The sequence below is a fragment of the Rana temporaria genome, chromosome 13 (genome assembly GCF_905171775.1).
Source record: "Rana temporaria chromosome 13, aRanTem1.1, whole genome shotgun sequence".
NCBI classification, from domain to species: Eukaryota; Metazoa; Chordata; class Amphibia; order Anura; family Ranidae; genus Rana; species Rana temporaria.
In genome coordinates this window covers 39889813-39917350 of record NC_053501.1, presented here as the reverse complement: position 1 = coordinate 39917350, position 27538 = coordinate 39889813, and the positions used below count along the sequence as shown (strand labels likewise).

Genomic DNA, 27538 nt, shown 5'->3' with positions numbered 1-27538 from the left:
CATGGCGATTCCTCACATGTGTGGTTTGAACACCGTTTTCATATGCGGGCGCTGCTCACGTATGCCTTTTGCTTCTGCACACAAGCCCGGTGGGATGGGGCGCGTTATGTAAACATCCCTTGTAATAGAAAAAAAAGACCTCAGATCTCATATTTAGCCTAGGTTCACACTGCTGCGAATTCAAAATCGCGGTAAAATGCGCGATTTACCGCGATTTTGCCGCGATTTCGGCCGCAATTTAATGTAAATCGCGGCCCGAAATCGCATAAAGTAGTACAGGAACTACTTTTTGAAATCGCAGATGCGGCGTCGCAGTGCCATTGCCGACAATTGCCGGCAAATGCCGCCGATTTGAGATGCGATTTGACATGTCAAATCGCATCTCAAATCGTTCCAAATCAGTGTGAACCAGGGCTTACACTAAAATGCAATAAAAAAATAAATCAAAATGTAATTTGAAATAATAAAAAAATAAAAATGTCTCCGTAAAAGCAATGGGCGGAAGCGATGTTTTGATGTTGCTTTCGCCCTGCAATGGTATGGAGACGGATGGGGCCCATCTTCGCCTCACTCAGCTCCATACCACACACGGGGCGCGATCGCCTCCCCCGCTGCCGACGGCTCCAGTAAGCAGCGGAGGGCACCGGAGCGTGGCGGGAGGGGGGTATGTGCGCTGTTAAAAAATCTTGCGGCGAATCTGACTCAGAGACCACTTTTATCTGAAAGCGGGCCACCCGCTGAAGAATAGGCTACCAGGATATGGTAGCTAGCTGCTGCTGCTATAACAACAATATCTCTCTTCAAAGTTAGTTGCATACTTAGGACAGCCATGCGTGGATTGCAATTAGTCGATCTATGTTCGGGCAGGGAGGTTGTACTCATTGACCTGTGTACAACTGCCCTGTCAGAATACAATAGCTCAATGGGGAGGGTTCCCCCATCCACATAAGGGTTATGGATGGGGGAATCAAGTCTTTTTTTTTTTTTTTTCCTTTTCTTTTTTTTCGTTCAACCCCCTGGTTGAATGGGGAAAGAAAAATCATCTATTTATTGGCTGCCTTGCCTTGTCCAGCTTGGACAAATGTAAGCATGAACATCTGATACCTAAGGGACTGCTGGGGAAGTTGACAATAACTGTAGCACCAGCACTACTGCAATGATTGCCATGATCGTCTAGGTCCTGTGCTGCCACCATTCACAGAACCCCTTGTCATTTTTCCAGTGAATGCAAGATGATCTCTGGTTGGGCAAGGTGAAGAGGAGGGGTGTCACCATCCCTCCTCTCTACGTCATCCAATCAGGGAGTGCTTTGTATAAATTTAAGAAAATTCAAGATGTTCTGTGAATGGCAGCGATGCCAGCGAGTGACCCATTCTGGTCAGTATGCAGTGGAACAGTTGCTTGGCACAGGACCTTAAAGATTGCGGTGAACACTGTAGTAGCATTGACTACTACAGTGATTGTCAGCTTCTACAGCATGGGTGCTCAACCTGTGGCCCTCCAGCTGTTGCAGAACTACAAGTCCCATCATGCCTCTGCCTTTGGGAGTCATGCTTGTGCCTGTCAGCCTTGCAATGCCTCATGGGACTTGTGGTTCTGCAACCGCTGGGGGGCCACAGGTTGAGCATCCATGTTCTACAGCGATCCCTCACATATGGGATATGCATACCAATCAAAGTATGCCATTAAGACCATACCTGGCGTTTTAGCTTTAAGTAAGGAAATATATATATATATATATATATATATATATATATATATATATATATAATATCTCACACACACACACACATACATATATATACCGTATTTATCGGCGTATAGCGCGCACTTGTTTGCCCTGAAAAGGGCAAAATCGTGGGTGCACGATATATACGCCGATACCTGCTTTCCCGCGCCGAGTTTGAATGCTGCGCCGGCATATACCGAGCGCAGTACACTCGTGTATAGTCGGGCAGTCTCGGCTACACTCGCGCTCACGTCCTGTACGTCCAGGATGTCAGCGCGAGAGGAGCCGAGACTGCCTGACTATACACGAGTGTACTGCGCTCGGTATATGCCGGCGCAGTATTCAAACTCGGCGCGGGAAACGAGCGGGGAGGACGCCGCAGAAGGACGCCGGACCCGATGAAGAGGACACCCGAAGCCGCAGACGGACGCCGGACCCGACGAGGCCGCCGATGGACGCCGAGCAAGACACCAAACTGTAAGTACAAAAATCTTTTTTCCACAGGAATTTCGGGGCAACTTTAGGGGGTGCGCGTTATACGCGGGAGCGCGCTATACCCCAATAAATACGGTATATATAATTTTTTGTGCAGTTCAAATAATTTTAAATGGAATATTAAAGTGGATGTAAACCAAAAAAAAAATTAATTTTATTTTTTGATGTCCCAATGTAGAGTATAAGATTTCTTATAATCTGTGCCCAGTCTTGCCACACAGAGTTAATCCAGCTCTGAGCAATCCTCTTTTATTGTTCAGTGAAAATTAACAGACTTCCAGATAAAAACCTGTCTAAATAAAAAGTCCTTTTCTCTCTCCTTGCTTTGAGTGACAGGTTATTTACATATCTATCTTGGACATGTTTATCATATGTTATGTTATGTTTATCATAATATGAGGTGATTCACAGTTCATTGTATATTACCAGGATGTGTCATGTGGGGGAGGGGTGGATTTCTCACTTTTTATACTGTGGATCGCCTCATATTATGATAAACATAACATATGATAAACATGTCCAGCTAGATATGTAAATAACCTGTCACTCAAAGCAAGGAGAGAGGAATGGACTTTTTTTTTAGACAGGGTTTTATCTGGAAGTCTGTTAATTTTCACTGAACAATAAAAGAGGATTGCTCAGAGCTGGATTAACTTTGTGTGGCAAGACTGGGCACAGATGATAGGAAATCTTATACTCTACATTGTGACATAAAAAAAATAAAATAATAATTTTGGGTTTACATCCACTTTAACCACTTGACCACTGGGCACTTAAAGCGGGAGTTCACCCATTTATTAAAATTTTCCCCTTTTCCCCTTAGATTCCTGCTCGTTTTGTCTAGGGGAATCGGCTATTTGTATTAAAATACGATCCGTACTTACCCGTTTTCGAGATGCATCTTCTTCCGTCGCTTCCGGGTATGGGTCTTCGGGAGCGGGCGTTCCTTCTTGATTGACAGTCTTCCGAGAGGCTTCCGACGGTCGCATCCATCGCGTCACTCATAGCCGAAAGAAGCCGAACGTCGGTGCGGCTCTATACTGCGCCTGCGCACCGACGTTCGGCTTCTTTCGGAAAATCGTGACGCGATGGATGCGACCGTCGGAAGCCTCTCGGAAGACTGTCAATCAAGAAGGAACGCCCAGTCCCGCAGCCCATACCCGGAAGCGACGGAGAGGATGCATCTCGTAAACGGGTAAGTACTGCTCATATTTTAAAACAAATAGCCGATTCCCCTAGAGAAAACGAGCAGGAATCTAAGGGGAAAAAGTGCCCTCTAAGGGTGAACCACCGCTTTAAACCCCCTTCCTAACCAGACCAATTTTCAGCTTTCGGTGCTCTCACAATTTGAATGACAATTACTCAGTCATACAACATTGTGCCCATCTGAAATTTTTTGTCCTTTTTTTCCCACAAATGGAGCTTTCTTTTGATGGTATTTGATCACATCTGGGTTTTTTATTTTTTTGCGCTATAAAAGAAAAAACACTGAAAATTCTGTAAAAATAAAAGAAAATTCTCGTTTCTGTCATATTAGCAGGTATTGCGGAGTATGGGGGGTATTGCGGAGTATGGGGGGTATTGCAGAGTATGGGGGGTATTGCAGAGTATTGCGCAGGGAGGGATGGATCTGTGACTGCATTTGTCACAGATCCAGCCCACAGTAGCTGCTGCTGCTTCCGCTCTCCCCCCTCTCCTCTCACACTGTACCGATCGGTACAGAGAGGAGAGGGAGGAACCGGCGTCATCACATGACGCCGGTTTGTTTACAAGTGATCGCTCTGTCATTGGACGGAGCGATCACGTGGTAAACGGCCGCTATCAGCGGCAATTTACCGCGATCTGTGATGCGCCGGGTCTTCTAGACCCGGCGCTCACGGATGATTCCGGGAGCGCGCCCCAGGGGGCGCGCGAGAGGAGGATTCTGGGAGGACGTCCCAGGGACGTCCTCCCAGAACAACTCCACCGCGCTGTAGACGTCTTTTGTCTATGGCGCGGTGGCAAAGAGGTTAAGACTCATGCATAAACCCAATTGTGACTGGTTCTCTTTAAATAATTTTTACTCCATTTTGGAATATGTGTATGGGATTTTTTTCCAAATAAGTAAAATAATTTAAATTACATCTGTAAATTGTTAGACACTTTTTGCAGATGTCTGGTGTGATGGAAACATTGGGATTTGTTACATAAGGACCTCGGTGTGATGACATTTCTCCGATAGACGTCCTGACCTTTGCTTGTGTTCAGTTGATGGGAAGCATTCTTTCTCTTGACTGTTGGTTCCTGCCCTTGGACAGACGGGCTGTCAGAGCGACGCTGTGTTTTGCTGAGAACAGTGTTACATTATGTGCCGTGAGAGAAATGGTTGGCAATTCAATTAACAGGATAGAGATAGCAAAAGTCAAAGCTGCCTGAGAACATTATCAAAGGCTTCAACTTTACTACGCCAGCAGCTACTAAACCCGATGTAGAAGATGAAAAATGTTTCTTTATTTACCTTGGCTTGTTTTTTTGTGTGTTGTATCTGATCAGTTTGTCCGTCAATTTGTCACCCTTAGGTGTCCGTTTAATAAACTGTGAAGTTTTTTCTCCGTTCAGTTCACAGCAGTTCACGGCAGTTCTCATGAGGAGAATTATCTCCTCTTCAGCCGGTTTAATAAACTGAGAACTTCAGTTCTCAGATGGTGAACAGAGGTGAAGTTTTTTCTCTGAAAACAGCCGAGATCTGTGTAAAAGTGGGTGGACTGCCTGTAATCTCGTGAGATATTGTGAGATTATGGTGCAGCCGAATTCAAAAAGTGAAACTAAAGTTAAAAAGAACATGTAATTAATGTTTTCAGACATGTGATAACATATTATATATATATATATATATATATATATATATATATATATATATATATATATATATATATATATATATATATATATACACACACACACATATACACATATATACATACATATATACCGTATTTATCAGCCTATTGTGCGCACCCGCGTATAGCGCGCACCCCTACTCTGGACGTGAAATTCCTGAATTTTATTTATTTTTTATTACTTACAGTTTTGGTGTCTTGCCTGGCGTCCATCGGCGGCCTTGTCCGGTCTGGCGTCCGTCTGCGGCCTTCGTGGTGTCCTCCCCGCTGCTCCTGCGCTGTCTCTGAGCCGATCCCTGCTTCCCACGCTGTGTTTGAACGCCGCGGCCGCGACATATACCGAGCGCAGTACACTCGAGCACGCTCGGCTCCTCTCGCATAACCTAGAAGGGAGCCGAGCCTGGCTGACTGTACCCGAGTGTACTGCGCTCGGTATATGTCCGCGGCAGCGTTCAAACACAGCGCGGGAAGCAGGGATCGGCGGCAAAGTTCAAACACAGTGCGGGAAGCAAGTATTAGCGTATATCGCGCACCCACAATTTTGCCCTGATTTTAAGGGCAAAAAAGTGCGCGGTATACGCCGATAACTACGGTATATATATGTGTGTTTGTGTGTGTGTGTGTGTGTGTGTGTATATATATATATATATATATATATATATATATATATATATATATATATATATATATATATATATATATGTATATATGTGTGTGTGTGTGTGTGTATGTGTGTATATATATATATATATATATATATATATATATATATACACACACACACACACACACACACACACACACACACACACACACACACACACGTGTATATTGTTGTTAATATTCATTTTTAACCCACTGGTGTTGAAATTAGGAAGAAATAAGCCTTCTTCCTCTTATCACACCAGCTTCTCTCCCAGATTCTCCACCTCTGAGCTGGTGAATCTGGAAGGGAGATATTTCAGTGGAAGAGCTGTGAAATCTTCATATCACGGTTTATTAAACTTGCCGTTTGTGACAAAACATCCATGTGATGTGATGTGAAGTGGAGAATGTGTTCTCTGCCCCATTATCACATTTTTTTAAACCGGCAATGCTCTGTGATAAGCAGTGATCAGCCGTGATCATCATGATCTCGGCTTATCACGGTTTATTAAACGTACACCTTTAAGTGAACGCATGCTTTACTCATGCCAGTCAAAGTATTAGGTGCACATTAATGGTGGCACCAAGACCAACACACATACAGTAAAACCTTGGTTTGAGAGTAACTTGGTTTGAGAGAGTTTTGCAAGACAAGCTAATTTTTTTTTATAAACTTTGACTTGATATACAAGCGATGTCTTGATATAAGAGTAGCGTCATGGCACAACAGAGTATAAAAAAGAGAAGAGAGGCGCCTCTAAGGCCGCGTACACACGGTCGGTCCATCCGATGACAACGGTCTAAAGGACCGTTGTCATAGGTTAACCAATGAAGCTGACTGATGGTCTCATGTGTCTACACACCCTCAGTTAAAAAAACGATCGTGTCAGAACGCGGTGACGTAAAACACAACGACGTGCCGAGAAAAACGAAGTTCAATGCTTCCAAGCATGCGTCGACTTGATTCTGAGCATGCGCGGGTTTTTAACCGATGATTTTGCATACTAACCATCGGTTATCAGTCCATCGGTTAAATTTTAAAGCAAGTTCTCTTTTTTTTTTTTGACCGAAGGATAACTGACCAATGGGGCCCACACACGGTCACACCAATGAAATGGTCCTTCAGTCCGTTTTCATCAGTTTTGACCGACCGTGTGTACGTGGCCTAAGTGTAGTCATATGGTTGCATTTAATGAAGGTACAGCATTTAGCAACATATTGGTACACTTGAGCCCCTTTCACACTGACACGTTTTTCAGGCGGTTTAGCGCTAAAAATCGTGCCCTGCAGTCATCAGTGTGAAAGCCTTCGGGCTTTCACACTGAAGCGGTGCGCTAGCAGGACCGGTCCAAAACTCCTGCTAGCCGCATCTTTGGAGTGGAATAGGAGCGGGTGTTTACCAATCCTACACTGCTCCTTCCCATTGAAATCAATGGGAAACCGCGGTAATACCGCCGGTAATGCGCCTCTGTAAAGGCGCATTGCAGGCGGTATTAACCCTTTTTCGCCCGCTAGCAGGGGTTAAAGCCGTACCGCTAGCGGCCGAATATCGCGGTAAATACGACGGTATAGCGGCGCTAAAGATCGCGCCGCTATACCGCCACCACACCTCTCTTCTCTTTTATACTCTGTAGCATCTGCTGTATTTTTCTTCTAATCCCCTTGTGGAGGCTTCCGTTTGTGGATGGCCATTTTGTGGTTACACAACCTATCACATTGCTATAATCTTTTTATATGGACTATAAACTGAAAGACCTAGGAATAAATGGTTGTGGAACAATTCATTTGAGTTTCCATTATTTCTTATGGAGAAATTTGCTTTGATATACAAGTGCTTTGGATTACAAGCATGCTTCTGGAACGAATTATGTTCACAATCCAAGGTTGTACAGGGGGGTCCCCGACTTACAAATGCCTGACTTACGAACAACTCCTACTTGCGAATGGGACGTATCTGCCGTTCTGCGCATGCATGGCCATTTTTGGTGGCGGGCACATTCGACAGGACATCGGAAAACAAAGTATCCCCCGTTATGTGCGGCTATTCGATGGAACATCAGAAAATGACGTAATTGCCGTTCTGTGCATGCGGTTTCCGACTTACGAAAATTTTCGACTTAAGAACAAACCTAAAGTCCCTAACTTGTTTGTAAGTCGGGGACCCCCTGTACTTAAAGCCCAGGCCCAGCTTTGAAAAAAAATGTGTTACAAACATTTCCAAGAGAGGGAAAAGCAAAGTGTCAATGTAGCCTTAAAGTGCAGTTCCACCCTGATTATTATTTTTACCGACTCCTATTTAACATGAGTTTGAATTTGATTACTTAATTCTGAACAAGGCTACATCCCCAGTTATAAGAGGGTGTGCACACCCATTATACCACCATATTATTTTATTTTTTTATTTTTACTTTCCCTCCCTAAAAGATTTCATTTTTTTTTTCAATTGAGTTGTACAGTTTATAAGTCAAATTCAGAGCCGGTTCACACTGGGGCTCAGCCGCCTGACAAGTCGCGTCCCATTCTACGCAATAGAACCGTTCTAATAGGAGCGACGCAAGTCGCTCCGACTTAGAAAAAGGTTCTTGTACGACTTCGGGGGCGGCTCAGGGCGATTTGCATTGACTTCTATACAGAAGTCATTTTGCTAATCGCCTCTGAAGTCGTATTCAGGATGACTTGCAGAGTCGCCCCCGAAGTCGTGCCGCCGCAGTGTGAACCGGCTCTAAAAGTGGAAAAAGTTGGGAAATTATTTATCTTTTGTCTAATTTTTTTTACATCACAGAAAACTGACATGTTAACAGGGGTGTGTAGACTTTTTATATCCACTGTAGATAAAAAAACACAAATCACCCACGCTCAACAAAATCACAAAATATCACAGATGGTATGGCAAAGCTGCTGGCACAATTCTCCTGGCAAAGAAAACAATATAATATAAATGCAGTGCTTATACACTATTAATAGTCCAAGTGTTTAAAGAATAAGACATCTCATATAAAAGTCCAATCGGTGCAGGTCCACTCAAAAGGGTGCTATAAAAGATCCGTCACCAAGAGGAGAAACTCACCCAGACCCTTACCCCAAAAGTTGGACCACTTAATCAAAAGTAGTCAAAAGCGCTTGAAAGTACAGTAAAACCTTGCTTTGAGAGTAACTTGAGAGCGTTTTGCAAGACAAGCAAAATGTTTTAATACATTTTGAGAGGCCTCTCTTCTCTTTTATACCCTGTAAAAAATCGCTTTGATATACAAGTGCTTTGGATTACAAACCTGTTTCTGGAACGAATTATGCTCGCAAACCAAGGTTTTACTGTACTCTACTCCAGCTCACCACACATGTACGGTGATAGGTTGCTTAAAACAGGGGTTGACAAATTTGCTTGGAATCTAGGAGCCAGGTAAAAAAGTTAGGAGCCAGAAAACGCGACCCGTCCCGACGAGCTTGCGCGCAGAAGCGAACACATACGCGAGCAGCGCCTGCATATGTAAACGGTGTTCAAACCACACGTGAGTTATCGCCGCGATTGGTACAGCGAGAGCAATAATTCTAGCCCTAGACCTCCTCTGTAACTCAAAACATGCAACCTGTAGATTTTTTTTAAACATCGCCTATGAAGATTTTAAAGGGTAAAAGTTTGTCGGCATTCCACGAGCGGACGCAATTTTGAAGCGTGACATGTTGGGTATGAATTTACTCGGCGTAACATTATCTTTCATAATATAAAAAAAAGGGGGATAACTTTACTGTTGTCTTATTTTTTAATTTAAAAAAGTGTCATTTTTTCACAAAAAAAAGTGCGCTTGTAAGACCGCTGCGCAAATACGGCGTGACAGAAAGTATTGCAACGATCGCCATTTAATTCTCTAGGGTGTTAGGATAAAAAATATATATAATGTTTGGGGGTTCTAATTAGAGGGAAGAAGATGGCAGTGAAAATAGTGAAAAACAACATTAGAATTGCTGTTTAACTTGTAATGCTTAACTTGTAATACCAACGGCCACCACCAGATGGCGCCAGCTCACATCTGGTGGTAATAACTTGTAATACCAACGGCTCACCACCAGATGGCCCCAGCTCACCAAAAAAAAAAAAAAATTTTTTTTTTTTTTTTTGCCCCCCTTCCAATTCAAGTCGCCAGGACCCTATTTCTAGTCGCCATGGCGACCTGGCGCCCGGGATTTGTCGAGCCCTGGCTTAAAAACAGACACGATCCACCTTGAACGGGGTCTCACAGCATAACTTTATGGGAATAGGCAAGAAGAGACTTCATTGCGCAGTATTACTGACAGGTATTTATTTAAAAAAGAAAAGCCAGAATACTCACAAACATAATGGTTAAAAAATTGCATGTCAATCCTTGTAACATTGCCAAGGTTTCAAACTGGTAAGATGGCCGACTACCACGTGTAGCAACGTCGCCTCACCAGACTCCTCCAAATGTGTTTTGCCACTCACAGACATCATCAGGGGGGCGTGGTCATGCATGTACAAGTCGCACTATATATATATATATATATATATATATATATATATATATATATATATATATATATATATATAGTGAGGGGTTAACTCGGTAGAGGGGTGCGTGACCCCTTGGATGGGTTCACCACCCACTGAATTTATACAGACTGGGAGTCGAAGACGGTTGAAAACAAAGTTCTTGGTTTATTTTTCCATCTTGCTGGAAAACAATTGCAAGCATCCAAACAGCATAAACAAAATCAAACATAAAATAAACCCTAGCCACTCTGGGCGTCTACCTTCCACACAGGAACCTATCTATGGAGTCTGACTCAGCCTAGCGCTGGGCAGACAGTGCTGGTCATACAGCACAAACAATAGTCTTTTGATTTTTATCACACAGAAAAATCAATGGTCTCCTCACCTCCTCAGGAGACTTTCAGTACGCTGCTCTCCTACTCACAAAGCCTTAGGAATGATGCAGGCCTTCAGTGGTAATCCTTTGGGCTACTTATAGAGACCTTAATTGCCTCATTCTGAACAGCTGAAGTTTTTCAACAGCCTTTAGCCTTTTTCTGGCTACGTTTGTAGCCGACGCCCGATAACCATTTGTGTATCGTCTAAACAAGGCAGAAATGTATGTCCCTGGCTTACCGTTTCCACTGATTATCTTGAGATCACCTCTATGGCCTTGGCGGACTGGAGCGACGCCATGCTGCAACTTCCGTTCCAGGTTTAAGTAAATATATATTTTTTTAAAGCAAAAGATTAAAAAATACCTTTTTTTTTGTTCTTTTGCTTCTTAAAGGTAAAGAAAAGATTTGGCGCCTCTTATTGATGAATAAAAAAATATATATGAATGGATATACAAATGAAATAAATAAATACTAATATAGTGCTGGAACCAATATAGAACTGTGACTTGGTCCAAATGTGACCCAAAGTGATATGATACCAGATACTAAAATAAACTATATTATATAAAATTCATAAACAAATAAGTAGTGTAAAAAAGTCTGTAATATTTAAATGGCAAATAATTAAAGTGCTCAGTGCCGTGGATATCTTAAATAATATCTGATGCTGATTTAAACAGTCCATGCAATAAAAGTGCTTTGTGGTTCTTATGATTTATACAGTTGAAGGTGTTCACTCAGTGCTCCCTTTTCTCATGCTCTGGTGGGTCCCTCACTCACCAGATCCAGGCACCCTCTAGGGGTGAAAAGCCTTCACAGTGTTAGCCCTGTGTCGCTCTCTGGCAGATCTCCACTTGTTTAAATGCGTTCAATCCGGTATATGGCTCAAAAAAGAAAGAGTTCCCATATAGTGTAATACAGTTGATAAAATGTTTATTAACAAAAAGTCAGGTACTCACAGTAAACAAACGAAAAACAGACCTATCTGTTAAAATTCCCACGAGTGTTTGCGACTGGATGCTATCCCGCTCGACCGGTTTCGTCTGATGACGTCATCTGCTGAGATCTGCCAGAGAGCGACACAGGGCTAACACTGTGAAGGCTTTTCACCCCTAGAGGGTGCCTGGATCTGGTGAGTGAGGGACCCACCAGAGCATGAGAAAAGGGAGCACTGAGTGAACACCTTCAACTGTATAAATCATAAGAACCACAAAGCACTTTTATTGCATGGACTGTTTAAATCAGCATCAGATATTATTTAAGATATCCACGGCACTGAGCACTTTAATTATTTGCCATTTAAATATTACAGACTTTTTTACACTACTTATTTGTTTATGAATTTTATATAATATAGTTTATTTTAGTATCTGGTATCATATCACTTTGGGTCACAAGTGGACCAAGTCACAGTTCTATATTGGTTCCAGCACTATATTAGTATTTATTTATTTCATTTGTATATCCAATTATATATATTTTTTTATTCTTCAATAAGAGGCGCCAACACCTACTACCTCACCCCCATTCACTTTCATATTCCATCTAGGTGGAATTTCACGTAGGGGCTGCCACTTAAACACAAACAAATTGTTTCTAGCACTACTTTAGGAGTCTGCAGTACTTGAAAAAGTCAGATCCGTAGCGCGGATTCTACTCACCTTTCTAAAGAAAAGATTTGGGGTCTTTTTGAAAATATTTAAAGCACCCCCATTCATTGTGCGCAGAAGTGAACACGTATGTAAGTCGTGTTCGCGCCACACATGCGAGTCATCATAGTCTTCAATACCTTGTATTGTTGGAATGCTGACAATGACCCCTCTGCTTTTTAATTTTTAAATGCCATTTTTTTGTCCTTCATTTGACATGTTTAATTTTGGTTCAGCCACTCAGGTTTAACCTTTTGTTCTTCTATATTTATTACTCATTGGAATGCACTCGGTAAAAGCTGCAATATAATTTTTGGTTATGGGTTTAATACTGCTTTAAAGGATGCCGATGCCTGCTGTAGGTCTTTATATAGAATAACTTATCTAACCATGCAATGCAAAGAGCAGTGATGAAGTGCTGTAGCCTGTAGCAAATAATCAAACTTCACGTTAGTCAATATAGGGCAATTAAATGACTAAAAGTTTCTACTGGAAATTCAATATGCCTCAAAAACAGTTTTTTTTATTCATTTTTGTTTGCTGCAGTCAGTGGTTCATGTTGTTTTGTTCAGCAGATGTCAAGCAGCCAAACATGGACATAAGTGAGAACACAAATGTCACCGTGGCACCTGCTATCACTATGGATGTTTCAAGTCAAGAAACCATCAGGGAGCCTGGCATGATTGATAAAGCAGAAGAGACGGCGAAGGAGAGTACAGCTCCACAGGTGGTGATACCCCGCAATGAGTCTGCTACCGCTTCTCCCACTACGACTCAGGCCTTACCCATTGAAATGCCAAGCACTCAAAGTACACTCAATGGTAATGTTTATTCTATTCACCTGTCCATCTATCTTCTGGCTCTTCCGGTTTTATGTATTTCTTTTATTGTAGACAGGTTTAGGTTGTGTTGTCCTGCAAAGCATATTCATTTTTTGCTTAAATATGACATGTTATACTTACCTGCAATTGGTTTTGCACAGAGCAGTCCCGATCCTTCTCTCCTCAGTTCCCTCGCCAGTGCTCCTGACCCCTCCCTCCTGTCGAGTGCCCCTACAGCAAGCAGCTCTCTCTTTGTTGGCTCATTGTCCCCCACTACTGTCTCGGCCAATGAGGAGGGAGAATTCCTGTACAGCGAAGTCTCTCGTGCACATCTTTGGAGGAAGATGGGTTTCAGGTAAGTATTAAGGGGGCTGAGGGGAGCTGCTACATTTTTTTTTTATCTTGATGCATAGAATGCATTAACCCCTTGACGCTGACGTAACACAAATACGTGGCCCCACTGGACTGGGCTTGTTTTCCGTGGGACCGCATGTTTGTAAATCTCCCTTTGTGGTCACAGAGAGCCCCAGGCCTCATTTTAATGATTGGGACCCAGAGTGTCAGTATCCAGGTCACCTGATCGATGTGATAGCCTCTGATTGGCTATCACGGTGATCAGTCACTGTGAATCCCGCCCCTGTGTTTTGTGTCTGCGAATAGACGAAAGAGATACATTCAGTGAAGTGGGGGGGGGGCTGACTGGGACAATAGCCCTGAGTGGGCCCCCCAAAAGACCCGGGTCTCAGCATTCATAATGAGAATTATTGGCCCCAAGGGTTTACACAGAGCGGGGATCAATCTCCCGCTTACCCGACACGGCCGAGTGACATACAAATTCCCACCTCCTGGACCCAGCTAGTATGATTAATGTCACACTGGTCCCATGCCGGGACGTGTGACATCCATCATAGGAGCCGGGTCCAGAAGGCAGGAGTGACACTGCAGCCACACCGGGTGGGAGATCCCCACTCTCACTCTGTGTAAACCAGTGGGCAACTCTTCTATTCTGGCTGTCTGATTGTTCTGGGCACACAACATTGTCCAAGCACACATACAGGTAAGTGTGCCTACTACATATTACATTTGCTATTATAACATATGTATTGCATACAGTGCCTCACATTTTGTCATATTACAACCAAAAACTTGAATGTATTTTATATGATAGACCAGCACAAAGTGGCACATAATTGTGAAGGAAAATGATAAATGGTTTTCATTTTTTTTTTTACATATAAATATCTGAAAAGTGTGGCTTGCATTTATATTCGGACCCATTTTTGCTGATACCCTTAACTAAAATCTAGTGGAACCGATTGCCTTCAGAAGTCACCTAATTAGTAAATAGAGTCCACCTGTGTGTAAATTAATCTCTGTATAAATACAGCTGTTCTGTGAAGCCCTCAGAGGTTTGTTAGAGAACCTTTGTGAACAAACAGCATCATGAAGGCCAGTGATACAGGTGTGGAGAACTTTAAAGCAGGGTTAGGTTATAAAATATATTCCAAGCTTTGAACATCTCACGAAACAGTGTTCACTCCATCATCTGAAAACGGGCCCGTGACGGCCGGTAATCGAGGCCGCGGCTTTGCGGCCTTGTGAAGTCCCAAGCTCTTCATTCTGTCAGCTGGCGCCATCTGGTGGTTGCCGTTGGCATTACAAGTTAAACAGCAATTCTAATATGTCATTTTTCACTATTTTCACTGCCATCTTCTGCCCTCTAATTAGAACCCCCAAACATTATATATATTTTTTATTCTAACACCCTAGAGAACAAAATGGCGATTGTTGCAATACTTTCTTTCACGCCGTATTTGCGCAGCGGTCTTACAAGCGCACTTTTTTGGGAAAAAAATTACACTTTTTTTAATTTAAAAAATAAGACAACAGTAAAGTTATCCCAATTTTTTTTTTTTATATTGTGAAAGATAATGTTACGCCGAGTAAATTGATACCCAACATGTCACGCTTCCAAATTGCGTCCGCTCGTGGAATGCCAACAAACTTTTACCCTTTAAAATCTCCATAGGCGACGTTTAAAAAAATATACAGGTTGCATGTTTTGAGTTAGAGGAGGTCTAGGGCTAGAATTTTTGCTCTCGCTCTAACGATCGCAGCGATACCTCACATGTGTGGTTTGATACCGTTTACATATGCGGGCGCTGCTCACGTATGTGTTCGCTTCTGCCCGCGAGCTCGCCGGGAAGGGGCGCGTTTTCTGGCTCCTAACTTTTTTAGCTGGCTCCTAGATTCCAAGCAAATTTGTCAAACCCTGTGTTAGAATGGCCCAGTCAAAGTCCAGACCTAAATCCAATTGAGAATCTGTGGCAAGACTTGAAAATTGCTGTTCACAGACGCTCTTCATCCAATCTGACAGAGCTTGAGCTATTTTGCAGAAGAAGAATGGGCCAAAATATCACCCTAGAAGTGCAAAGCTGGTAGAGACATCCCCAAAAAGACTTGCCGCTGTAATTGCACAGAAAGGTGATTCTACAAAGTATTGACTCAAGGGGGGCTGAATACAAATGCACGCCACACTTTTTACATATTTATTTGTAAAACAATTCGAAAACCATTTATCATTTTCCTTCCACTTCACAATTATGTGCCACTTTGTGTTGATTTATCACATAAAAGGTCAATAAAATACATTTTACGTTTTTGCTTGTAACATGACAAAATGTGGAACATTTCAAGGGGTATGAATACTTTTTCAAGACACTATTAATATTATGTATTGTTCAGGATTGACCTAGTTAGCTACTTAAATGGACACTAATTAACTCAGTCGTATGTCATTAATTTAGGTTCACTCGCTAAGGACGAAGATGATTTGGCTGGTTCAGTATCTTCAGTTGTACTTAAAGCACCAGCAGAGACTGAATCCTCCACTGTTACAGCGGCCACATCTGTCCCCCAAGCCAGTATGATGGCTCCCCCAGCAAGAAGAATCACAGCAACACCAGCCTTTGGGTCAGATAGACTGGAATCGGATGGTAAGAGAAATTGGAATATACACATTTTATTTATTATTTGTAGAACCCTAACATTTTTTGTGATACATAACTGTTGATCATAACTGTTGGAGAGATTTTTCAAAAATGAGGCATTTCCATTTGGGTAGCATTTTTTAGCAGTGCAACTTCCTTGCGGATTGGTTGTTTTGGGTCGAGAGCAACAGGAAGGGTTAAATGTTCCCTGATCTTTATGACAAGACAGCTTAAAGTGGAGTTTCCATCCCAAAAATATTTTTTCATTATTGTGCTCATTAGACCTAAAAAAGAAAAAAAAAAAAAAAAAAATTTGTACTCATCTGGAAATGCCTGTTGCTATGCGGTCCCACGAAATCTGCCTTTGGATCCACCTAGGATTCTGACATCATCTTCCTCTATTGCTCCTGGGAAATGTGTGTCATAATTTCCCAGGATGCAGTGCGTTGTCCAATTATCACTCTCCATCCAAGACTTCCAGGAAGTAAGTGCTTGTGAGCTTCACAATGCCCACAAGCAAAATGACAACAGTGTGGCCATAGTTTTATAAACTACCGTATTTATTGGGGACACCATTTTGGGACCAAATAAATAATGCACCGATTACTGTTAAAATAACACTGCCAGAGAATGGGTTAACCTGTAGGGGGCGTTGAAGTGGTTTAGTGTGCCCTAGTGAGTGATTCTTACTGTGTGGGGGGCGTGGCTTGGCGTGTGACATCACTGATCGTCGTTCCCTATGACAGGGAACAGATGATCAGTGACACTCACTAGGAAGAACGTGGAAAGGTCTGTTTACACTTGCCTCTCCCCGTTCTTCAGCTCTGTGACCCGATCGCGGGACACTGGCGGCGAACGGGTCCCGCGACCGGGTCACGAACGCGCCGCCGGCTGGGCTCTTAAAGGGGACGTACCTGTATGTCCTTTTGCCCAGCCGTGCAGCTCTGCCTACGTATATCGTCATTAGTCATGCAACACTGTACATAAATTACAGTTTTATATTTCTTTTCACACAAATAGAGCTTTTTTTTGGTGCTATTTGATCATCAGAGGGTTTTTTATTTATTGAGATATAAACGAAAAAAGGTTTCTGTTATAAAACATATCCAATATAAACATTTAAAAAAATCGAATTTCTTTACAAATTTAGGCCCAAATGTATTCTGCTACATGTCTTTGGTAAAAAAAAGAAAGTGGCCCAGATTCACAACCGAGATACGACGGCGTATCTCCAGATACGCCGTCGTATTTCCAGATACGCCGTCGTATCTCTGAGTTGCGCCGTCATATCTATGCGCCTGATTCTTAGAATCAGTTGCGCATAGATATCCATTCGATCCGACAGGCGCAAGTCTCTTACGCCGTCGGATCTTAACTGCATTTTTTTTACCACTAGGTGGCGCTTCCGTTGAATTCCGCGTCGAGTATGCAAATTAGCTAGATACGCGAATTCCCGAACGTACGCGCGGCCGACGCAGTAAAGTTACGACGTTTACGTTAGGCTTTTCCCGGCGTAAAGTTGCTCCTGCTATATGAGGCGCAGCCAATGTTAAGTATGGCCGTCGTTCCCGCGTCGAAATTTGAAAAAGTTACGTCGTTTGCGCAAGTCGTCTGTGAATGGGGCTGGACGTTATTTACGTTCACGTCGAAACCAATGACGTCCTTGCGGCGTACTTTGGAGCAATGTACACTGGGAAATTCCACCGGCGGGGCGCATGCGCCGTTCCGAAAAAACGTCAATCACGTCGGGTCACAGTAGTTTTGCATAAAACGCGCCCCCCTGATCCAAATTTGAATTAGGCGGGCTTTACGAGCAAGTGCTTTGAAAATACAGCACTTGCCTGTGTAAGTTGCGGAGGCGTAACGTAAATCGTATACGTTACGCCCGCACAATTTTACGCAGCTCTACGTGAATCTGCCCCAGTGTTTATTGGTTTGTGCGAAAGGTACAATTTCCACAAACTATGGTGTGTGTGTGTGTGTGTGTGTGTGTGTATATATACTAGAATTTATGCAGCTTTGGCTATACAGTGAGGAAAAATAGTATTTCTCTTTCATTCATTGATTGACACAGCACTTATTTTCTTGACCTTCGGGTTATATAACAACCTTCAGGAGTAGGACTAGGCAGAAACAGAAAAACAAGCACAGCACCGCCTTGGGTCGGTCCTTACTGGTAGTACTCTGCTACCCGCAGCTTCGTTTTAGGAGAATGAACTGGCTCCCTGCTGCCTTTTTTTTTTTTTATCTCCTATATTTATTTATTTATTTTTACTTTTTTCTGTGTTCCCACCCCTCGTTGTGGCACTGCTTTGGGACGTCCCTAAGGTCAAGAATAGAAGTGCTGTGTCTGTCAATGAACATAAGAAAAAACTGGATTTTTTTTCTACTCACCGTATAATCCCGTTCATTGATGGACACAGCACACACCCCTCCTGTTTTGTGTTTGTACTGCTTTGTAACAAACTGAGCTGCAGGTAGCAGAGTGGGGGGGGGGGTTACTACCTGGAGGGACTGCCCCTAGGTGGTGCTGTGCTTGTTTTTTTGTTTCTGCCTAGTTCTACTCCTGAAGGTGGTGATATAAACCTAAGGTCAATGAACTCGGAGAAAGGGATTTTACGGTGAGTAGAAAAAAATCCCGTTTTGATCCCCTGCTGATTTTGTATATTTGCTCACTGACATGATCAGTCTATCATTTTAATTGGTAGGTTTATTTTAACAGCGAGAGACAGAATAACAAAAATATTGAGAAAAATGCATTTCAGAATAGTTTTAAGTTGATTTGCATTTTAATGCGTGAAATAAGTATTTGATCCCCTATCAATCGGCAAGATTTCTGGCTCCTAGGTGTCTTCTATACATGTAACAAGCTGAGGGAGTGCTCCTAATCTCAGCTTGTTACCTGTATAAAAGACACCTGTCCACGGAAGCAATCAATCAGATTCCAATCTCTTCACCATGGCCAATACCAAAGAGCTGTCCAAGGATGTCAGGGACAACATTGTAGACCTACACAAGGCTGGCATGGGCTACAAGACAGCTTGGTGAGAGAAAGACAACAATTGCTGCGATTATTGGCAAATGAAAGAAACACAGAACAACTGTCAATCTCCCTCGGTCTGGGGCTCCATGCAAGATCTCACCTTGTGGAGTTTCAATGATCATGAGTATGGCGAGGAATCGGCCCAGAACTACCGTCTATAGGCTCCAGTGTTTGGGTGTGGGCGGAGGGCACAGATGTATTGTCCCGCTCCAGTGCCAGCAGTATAGGCTTGCATTCAGGGTGTTTGTCCCTGGGTGCATATTATGCTATCTCTGTCTAACCACAGCAGCTGTCATCCTCGTATAGACTTTGACAGGCTGGACAATGCATGTGTCCCCTTGCCTGCACCTAATTATTTAAAGTGTTACTAAACCCACAACCGTAAAATCAGTTTGTATATGCAGCATAGCATGCTTGTTATAGTCACTGTGGAACTTAAGGGGTTAATCCTCTGCATTGTGTTAAAAGGCTGTTTTATCCTGTATGCACAGATCCTTCCCTCCTGCACTGTCTATCTGGGGAAGGCCAGCCAACACAGGCAGGGTAGCCGACCTGCACATGCTCAGTTGTGTCTTTTATGCTGGAGAGAACATATACTTTTTCTCAGAGATAGCCAGGTCACATGATATTGACATCACACGTGTGGGCGTGTATACAGGCTGGAGTGGAAATCTCCTCCTTCCTGAACTCTCAGCACTGGATAAACTCTGCAGTTTATAATGTAACCGTGGTATACAGATCATCCTAAAAATGTAAAAAGAAGATTTATAGGCTGTGGGGGGGGGGGGGGGGGGGCAGATGAACTATTTTCATATTACTGGGTTTAGTAACACTGTAAGCATTATTCTAGAATTCCCAAACTCGTATACTCCTGGAGTAAAAAAAATTGAATAACGTGTTATTATTTCTGATATGAAGGTTTGAACAAAATACACATTTAGCCAATATATAATGTCTTTATAAGTAAAATGTCCCTCCCTTACATTGTTGTTTGGTTTTCTGTGAGATTAGCTGGTTGCCTGGAGATCAGGCCTGTGAAAGCTTGATAAGCTGCAATATATTACATTGTTGCTTTAAGCTGGCCGTACATCTATAGGTGTATATCGGGCACCAGACGTATAGAGGATGACTGAATGCCTAGCATTATTCAGGTACTTAAAATACTTGTACTTATGAATACAATTGGATTTGTAGGTATTATTATTTTAACTAGTTTTTAGTTAAACTTCAAAGTACATTTTCACTTTTGCAGTCAAATTTGAGAAAACCGCACTGTATGTTTGTGTTCCCATTCACACAGCTTACTTAAAAATATTTCTTAGCTTTTAGACCGGGTTCACACTGGCGCACTGTGGTTTAGCCACAGTTTGGGTGTATCTGTGGTTTATGTTAGTTTTCGCTGCAGTCCTATAGACTTCTACTAAGTTAAGGTCCTGTGAAAATCTGTAAGCATTGCAAGTATATATCCTTAAGACCATACCTTACAATGCATGCATGTATTAATTGACAACAGTATACGTGAATATTAAAGACAATGGGCCAGATTCACAAAGCACTTACGCCGACGTACCTCCAGATACGCAGCGTAAGTGCAAATATGCGCCGTCGTATCTATGTGCCGGGCCCATAAACTAAGATACGCCTAAAAGCAGGCTTCATCCGACCGACGTAACTTGCCTACGCCGGCATAGAGTGGGCGCATATTTACGCTGGACGCATTTGGCGCTCCCATTGATTTTCTATTCACATATGCAAATGAGGGAGATACGCCGATTCACAAACGTACGTGCGCCCGACGCAGTGCGCGTAAAGTCATACGTCCAGCGTAAAGTTATGCCCCATAAAGAAGGTGTAACTCGGCAGCATCCCTGCAAAGGGCTACACCAGGGAACACAAGCCAACGTATTTTACGTAGTTTACGTAGGACGTGAATATGACTAGGCGTAGGTTACTTTCACGCCGTAGGCAGTGATCCGGCGTATCTTAGGGAGTTGTTCCGACGTGATTCTGAGCATGCGCACTGGGATGCTTCCACGGGACGGCGCATGCGCCGTTCGTTATACGTATCTGTCTGGCGCTCGTCCCATCGTTTGCATGGGGTCACGCCTCATTTGCATGGCTCACGCCCACTTCCACTTGCGCCCAGGAAACCCAGCGCAGTTTTTGCAGCACTGGCTTTGTGAATTCAGTGCTTGCCTCTCTGCGCTGCGTCGGCATAGCAGGAGATACGCTACGGCGGCATAAATGTGCGCCGCTGTCTGTGAATCTGGGCCTATATCTATATATAATATATATATATATATTTATATTTATTATTATATTTTTTTTTAACCAGGGTTAAATTCCCTGGTTGCATCCAGTATGCAGTGTGTGTGTGTGTGTGTGTGTGTGTGTGTATATATATATATATATATATATATATATATATATATATATATATATATATATATATATATATATATGACCTAGGTTCAGGCTTTATGCCAGTTTGTACCTCTAGGGGGGAGTGCTGCAAGTCCTGCTGGGAGGACTTGATGAGCCCAACTGAATTAGGTGGGCCTCTACAAAAACTCCCAGCATGCTAAGGGAGATGCTCCAACCTGGAACCAGATCTGTGTGGATAGTCTGGGGAGTGTGTTCTCTGTGCGGTGAGACAAAGCCTGTGTGGCTACTACTAAGAACTTAAACAGCAGGGAGTTAGGGACTGGGGCATGATATGTATTATAGCAGAAAATAAAACCATTTTTTTTTTTTCAAAATTGTTGTTTTTTTTGTTTATAGCACAAGAAATAAAAACCTCAGAGGTGATCGAATACCACCAAAAGAGCTCTATTTGTGGGGAAAAAAAGGACATACATTTTATTTGGGCACAGCTTCGCACGACTGTGCGATTGTCAGAGTAACGCAGTATTGCAAAAAAAATGGCCTGGTTCGTGAAGGGGGTAAATCTTCCAGAGAAAAATTGGTTAATCGAAGGATAGAGCTTTCTAACTTGGCTATGTGGCTGTAATTTTAAAATATCGCAGATGATCAGTCAATTGTCATGAATAATTTGCTTTTTTTTTTTAAATACTTGCTTTAACTTTTTCATCCTTTGTTGCAACAGCCACTTCCTGTCTGCCTGTTCACCCACCTGCATGGCATTTTGGGGTGATTTTCTTGATGGAGACAATGGTGAAACATATCTGCATAATTTCAAATTTTGCGCGTTGTATCTTTGTTTTGGTATCCACAAAACAAGATACGACGGCATCTGGGTTAGATCCGACAGGCGTACGTCTTCGTACGCCGTCGGATCTAAGATGCAATTTTTACACGTCCGCTAGGTGGCGTTCCCGTCGTAATCCGCGTCGAGTATGCAAATTGGCTATTTCCGACGATCCAAGAATGTACGACCGGCCCTCGCATTTTTTTACGTCGTTTCCGTTCGACTTTTTCCGGCGTATAGTTAAAGCTGCTATATGGTGGCGTACTCAATGTTAAGTATGGCCGTCGTTCCCGCGTATAATTTTGAAAATTTTACGTCATTTGCGTAAGTCGTCCGTGAATGGGGCTGGACGCAATTTAAGTTCACGTCGAAACCAATGACGTCCTTGCGACGTCATTTGGAGCAATGCACCCTGGGAGTTTTTACGGACGGCGCATGCGCTGTTCGTTCGGCGTGGGGACGCGCTTCATTTAAATGAAACACACCCCCTACCCGTCGGATTTGAATTCCGCGCCCTTACGCCGCGATAGATACGCTACGCCGCCGTAACTTACGGCGCAAATTCATTGAGGATTCAAACAAATGCAAAGTAAGTTACAGCGGCGTAGCGTATCTTGCATACGCTGTGCCCTGCGCCGATGTATGTGGATCTGCCCCTGTGTGTCCATGTACATATAGGCTTTTAGGATCGTTTAGGAACTTCTGCGGTTAGAGGTTAAACCTCCCTCACCTCGCATTCAGGACAGGGACTTTTTTGACCACCGTAAAATCGCAGCACGATTTTGCCGCAGCAGGCAGTCGTATGTACTAGAAGCGCCCGAAAAACACCTCCATGGCAGGATAGTTTATTAAAAACGGCAGATTTGACAAATATTAACCACTTGCTGACCACCCTATATCAGTTTTACTGCTACAGGGTGGCAGCTGTGTGCAGGATCATGTGTGTGTGTGTGTGTGTGTGTGTGTGTGTGTATATATATATATATATATATATATATATATATATATATATATATATATATATACAGTGAGTGCAGAATTATTAGGCAAATGAGTATTTGGACCACATCATCCTCTTTATGCATGTTGTCTTACTCCAAGCTGTATAGGCTCGAAAGCCTACTTCCAATTAAGCATATTAGGTGATGTGCATCTCTGTAATGAGAAGGTGTGTGGTCTAATGACATCAACACCCTATATCAGGTGTGCAGAATTATTAGGCAACTTCCTTTCCTTATTATTAGGCAAAATGGGTCAAAAGAAGGACTTGACAGGCTCAGAAAAGTCAAAAATAGTGAGATATCTTGCAGAGGGATGCAGCACTCTTAAAATTGCAAAGCTTCTGAAGCGTGATCATCCAACAATCAAGCGTTTCATTCAAAATAGTCAACAGGGTCGCAAGAAGCGTGTGGAAAAACCAAGGCGCAAAATAACTGCCCATGAACTGAGAAAAGCCAAGCGTGCAGCTGCCAAGATGCCACTTGCCACCAGTTTGGTCATATTTCAGAGCTGCAACATCACTGGAGTGCCCAAAAGCACAAGGTGTGCAATACTCAGAGACATGGCCAAGGTAAGAAAGGCTGAAAGACGACCACCACTGAACAAGACACACAAGCTGAAACGTCAAGACTGGGCCAAGAAATATCTCAAGACTGATTTTTCTAAGGTTTTATGGACTGATGAAATGAGAGTGAGTCTTGATGGGCCAGATGGATGGGCCCGTGGCTGGATTGGTAAAGGGCAGAGAGCTCCAGTCCGACTCAGACGCCAGCAAGGTGGAGGTGGAGTACTGGTTTGGGCTGGTATCATCAAATATGAGCTTGTGGGGCCTTTTCGGGTTGAGGATGGAGTCAAGCTCAACTCCCAGTCCTACTGCCAGATTATGGAAGACACCTTCTTCAAGCAGTGGTACAGGAAGAAGTCTGCATCCTTCAAGAAAAACATGATTTTCATGCAGGACAATGCTTCATCACACGCGTCCAAGTACTCCACAGCGTGGCTGGCAAGAAAGGGTATAGAAGAAGAAAAACTAATGACATGGCCTCCTTGTTCACCTGATCTGAACCCCATTGAGAACCTGTGGTCCATCATCAAATGTGAGATTTACAAGGAGGGAAAACAGTACACCTCTCTGAACAGTGTCTGGGAGGCTGTGGTTGCTGCTGCACGCAATGTTGATGGTGAACAGATCAAAACACTGACAGAATCCATGGATGGCAGGCTTTTGAGTGTCCTTGCAAAGAAAGGTGGCTATATTGGTCACTGATTTGTTTTTGTTTTGTTTTTGAATGTCAGAAATGTATATTTGTGAATGTTGAGATGTTATATTGGTTTCACTGGTAAAAATAAATAATTGAAATGGGTATATATTTTTTTTTTGTTAAGTTGCCTTATAATTATGCACAGTAAGAGTCACCTGCACACACAGATATCCCCCTAAAATAGCTAACACTAAAAACAAACTAAAAACTACTTCCAAAAATATTCAGCTTTCATATTAATGAGTTTTTTGGGTTCATTGAGAACATGGTTGTTGTTCAATAATAAAATTAATCCTCCAAAATACAACTTGCCTAATAATTCTGCACTCCCTGTATATATATATGTATGTGTGTAATATATATATATATATATATATATATATATATAATATGTGTGTGTGTGTAAAATATATATATATATATATATATATATATATATATATATATATATATATATATATATATATGTGTATATATATATATGTGTGTGTGTGTGTGTGTGTTGTTCGGCAGCCATGGGAGAGACCTGTCAAAGTGGGCCAGTCTGGATGAAGTCCAGGGCCAAATTGTTGTCCCAGTCCAGCCCTGACTTCAGCTTCCCAAGCATTTCGGAGTATGAGAGATTTTATTATAACCTCCATTTATAGAGACTAATTGCAGTACCATCATCGTTTTTATTACTGCATTTGCCAGGTATTTTCTTACCAATCTTCATATCTCTGCTGAAAAAATGGAAAACTGCAAATTTCTCCAGTCTCTGCAGTGTTTTCTGCTTCATGTACAGCAGATGGCGCTACAAACCACCTTAACTGCATTTGTAGCCAGACCCAAACAATACTCTGCATCAGAACATATACGCAGACTGTAATGCGGTGTCAGCGCTAACAAATGCAGTATGTACAGTTTGCACAAAAATATGTAATAATTTACAATATGTACTTGTAAATATTACATGGGTATTGTACTTTCTAATTTTGCTTTGTAATTTGCCTTTTGCTATTTGCCATGGCATATATTGTAATTTGGTTTATAAAGAAATACTTTATTGACCAAACTACGTAGTCTTCCATTTCTTGGCGCATCTGAAAGTTCTAGTTGTCTGACCATCTCAGATGACTGCTCCAGCAAGTGAAACCACAATGAAGTCACAACTCATTATCTGCACGCTTGTTTTAGTTGAATAACTCAAACTGTTATACCTCGCAGAGCAGCTAGTATTTTTGGAATAAAAAAAATATTTCCATAAGGCAGTCCAGGTATTTGTCCAGCATAGATTGTTTTTAAGGAAAATTTGTCATTAGAGAAGCATTGGGGCTTGTGGTTGATCTATCCTTCATTGTAAAGCGTTCCTCAGTTTTTCACCACAGCTTTTTTTTTCCCTGTGGACGTCTTTGGCTTGTTGTGAAGGCTGAATTTGGAGATGGTGAGTCTGGAGTCTGTAGTCAGTCCAGCAGTCAGCACTTGGCATGGTCTTGGTTACTCTTACATCCTGTCTGTTTTTTCTCCTGTCTGTTTTTCCTCCACACAATGACATAATCAATGAGATGCCAGTGCTTTGAGCTTGGGTGCATCCAGGACGTCTTTTTGCAAGTAGGCAGGCGGAAGATGGGATTGTGATGATCAGATCATGAGCCGCACATGTCTTCAATAGTAGTAAGTAGGGTTGTCCCGATACCACTTTTTTAGGACTGAGTACAAGTACCGATACTTTTTTTTTATGTACTCGCCGATACCGAATACCGATACTTTTTTTTTAATGTGTCCTCAAATGCAGCCATGTCCCCCTGTATAGCAGCCATGTCCCCCGTCTAGCAGCCATGTCCCCCGTCTAGCAGCCATGTCCCCCGTCTAGCAGCCATGTCCCCCGTCTAGCAGCCATGTCCCCAGTACAGCAGCCATGTCCCCCAGTACAGCAGCCATGTCCCCCAGTACAGCAGCCATGTCCCCCAGTACAGCAGCCATGTCCCCCAGTACAGCAGCCATGTCCCCAGTACATCAGCCATTGTCCCCAGTACAGCAGCCATTGTCCCCAGTACAGCAGCCATTGTCCCCCAGTACAGCAGCCATTGTCCCCCCGTACAGCAGCCATTGTCCCCCCGTACAGCAGCCATTGTCCCCCCGTACAGCAGCCATTGTCCCCCCGTACAGCAGCCATTGTCCCCCCGTACAGCAGCCATTGGCCCCCCGTACAGCAGCCATTGTCCCCCCGTACAGCAGCCATTGTCCCCCCGTACAGCAGCCATTGTCCCCCCGTACAGCAGCCATTGTCCCCCGTACAGCAGCCATTGTCCCCCGTACAGCAGCCATTGTCCCCGTACCTACTGTTATCACCGCGGCGGGGAACATTACAGACAGCGTTAGTTTGAACAGCTGTTTTCCCCGCTGCGCATAGACACTCCCCCTTGGACGGATCTGTCCAATCGCGAGCAAGGGGAGTGTCTATGTGACTCCCCCTTGCTCGCGATTGGACAGATCCGTCCAAGGGGGAGTGTCTATGCGCGGCGGGGAAAACAGCTGTTCAAACGAACGCTGTCTGTAATGTTCCCCGCCGCGGTGATTAACGTGGCAGCGGCGGCGGTTTCGGCGGCGGGGGGGGGGGGAAGTATTCTATTTTAGTATCGGGGGTATTAGCGGGAGTACGAGTACTCCCGCTAATACTCGGTATCGGTACCGATACTGGTATCGGTATCGGGACAACCCTAGTAGTAAGCCATGGCTGTTACATTTGCCAATTCCATTTTTCCAATGACTCCATTCCCAGGCCGAGTGATCAGGCCCCACTCATGTTTAAATCACCAAGTAGAATCGGCATATCGGTGCGCTTCACGGATGAGAGTAGGGCATCGAGAGCTTCATAAAACTTGTCCTTTACTTCATTTCCGGATTTGTTATTGTGGGTGCGTAGGCGCTGATCAGTGTGACTTGGTAGTGGGAAAT

At 43.1% G+C, this 27538-nt stretch overlaps 1 protein-coding gene across 3 annotated transcripts in view; it reads left to right on the top strand.

The window, feature by feature from the left end:
- Positions 1 to 27538, top strand: part of ARMH4 (armadillo like helical domain containing 4) — a 219699-nt gene that overhangs the window by 55623 nt on the left and 136538 nt on the right. For 2 of the 3 annotated variants that reach the window (XM_040332893.1, XM_040332890.1), the window contains exons 3-4: positions 12851 to 13099; positions 15907 to 16095. In XM_040332893.1, the coding sequence (XP_040188827.1) occupies positions 12851 to 13099; positions 15907 to 16095 (438 nt within the window). The remainder of the gene's footprint in view (positions 1 to 12850; positions 13100 to 15906; positions 16096 to 27538) is intronic. The other variant, XM_040332891.1, reaches the window with a different exon arrangement.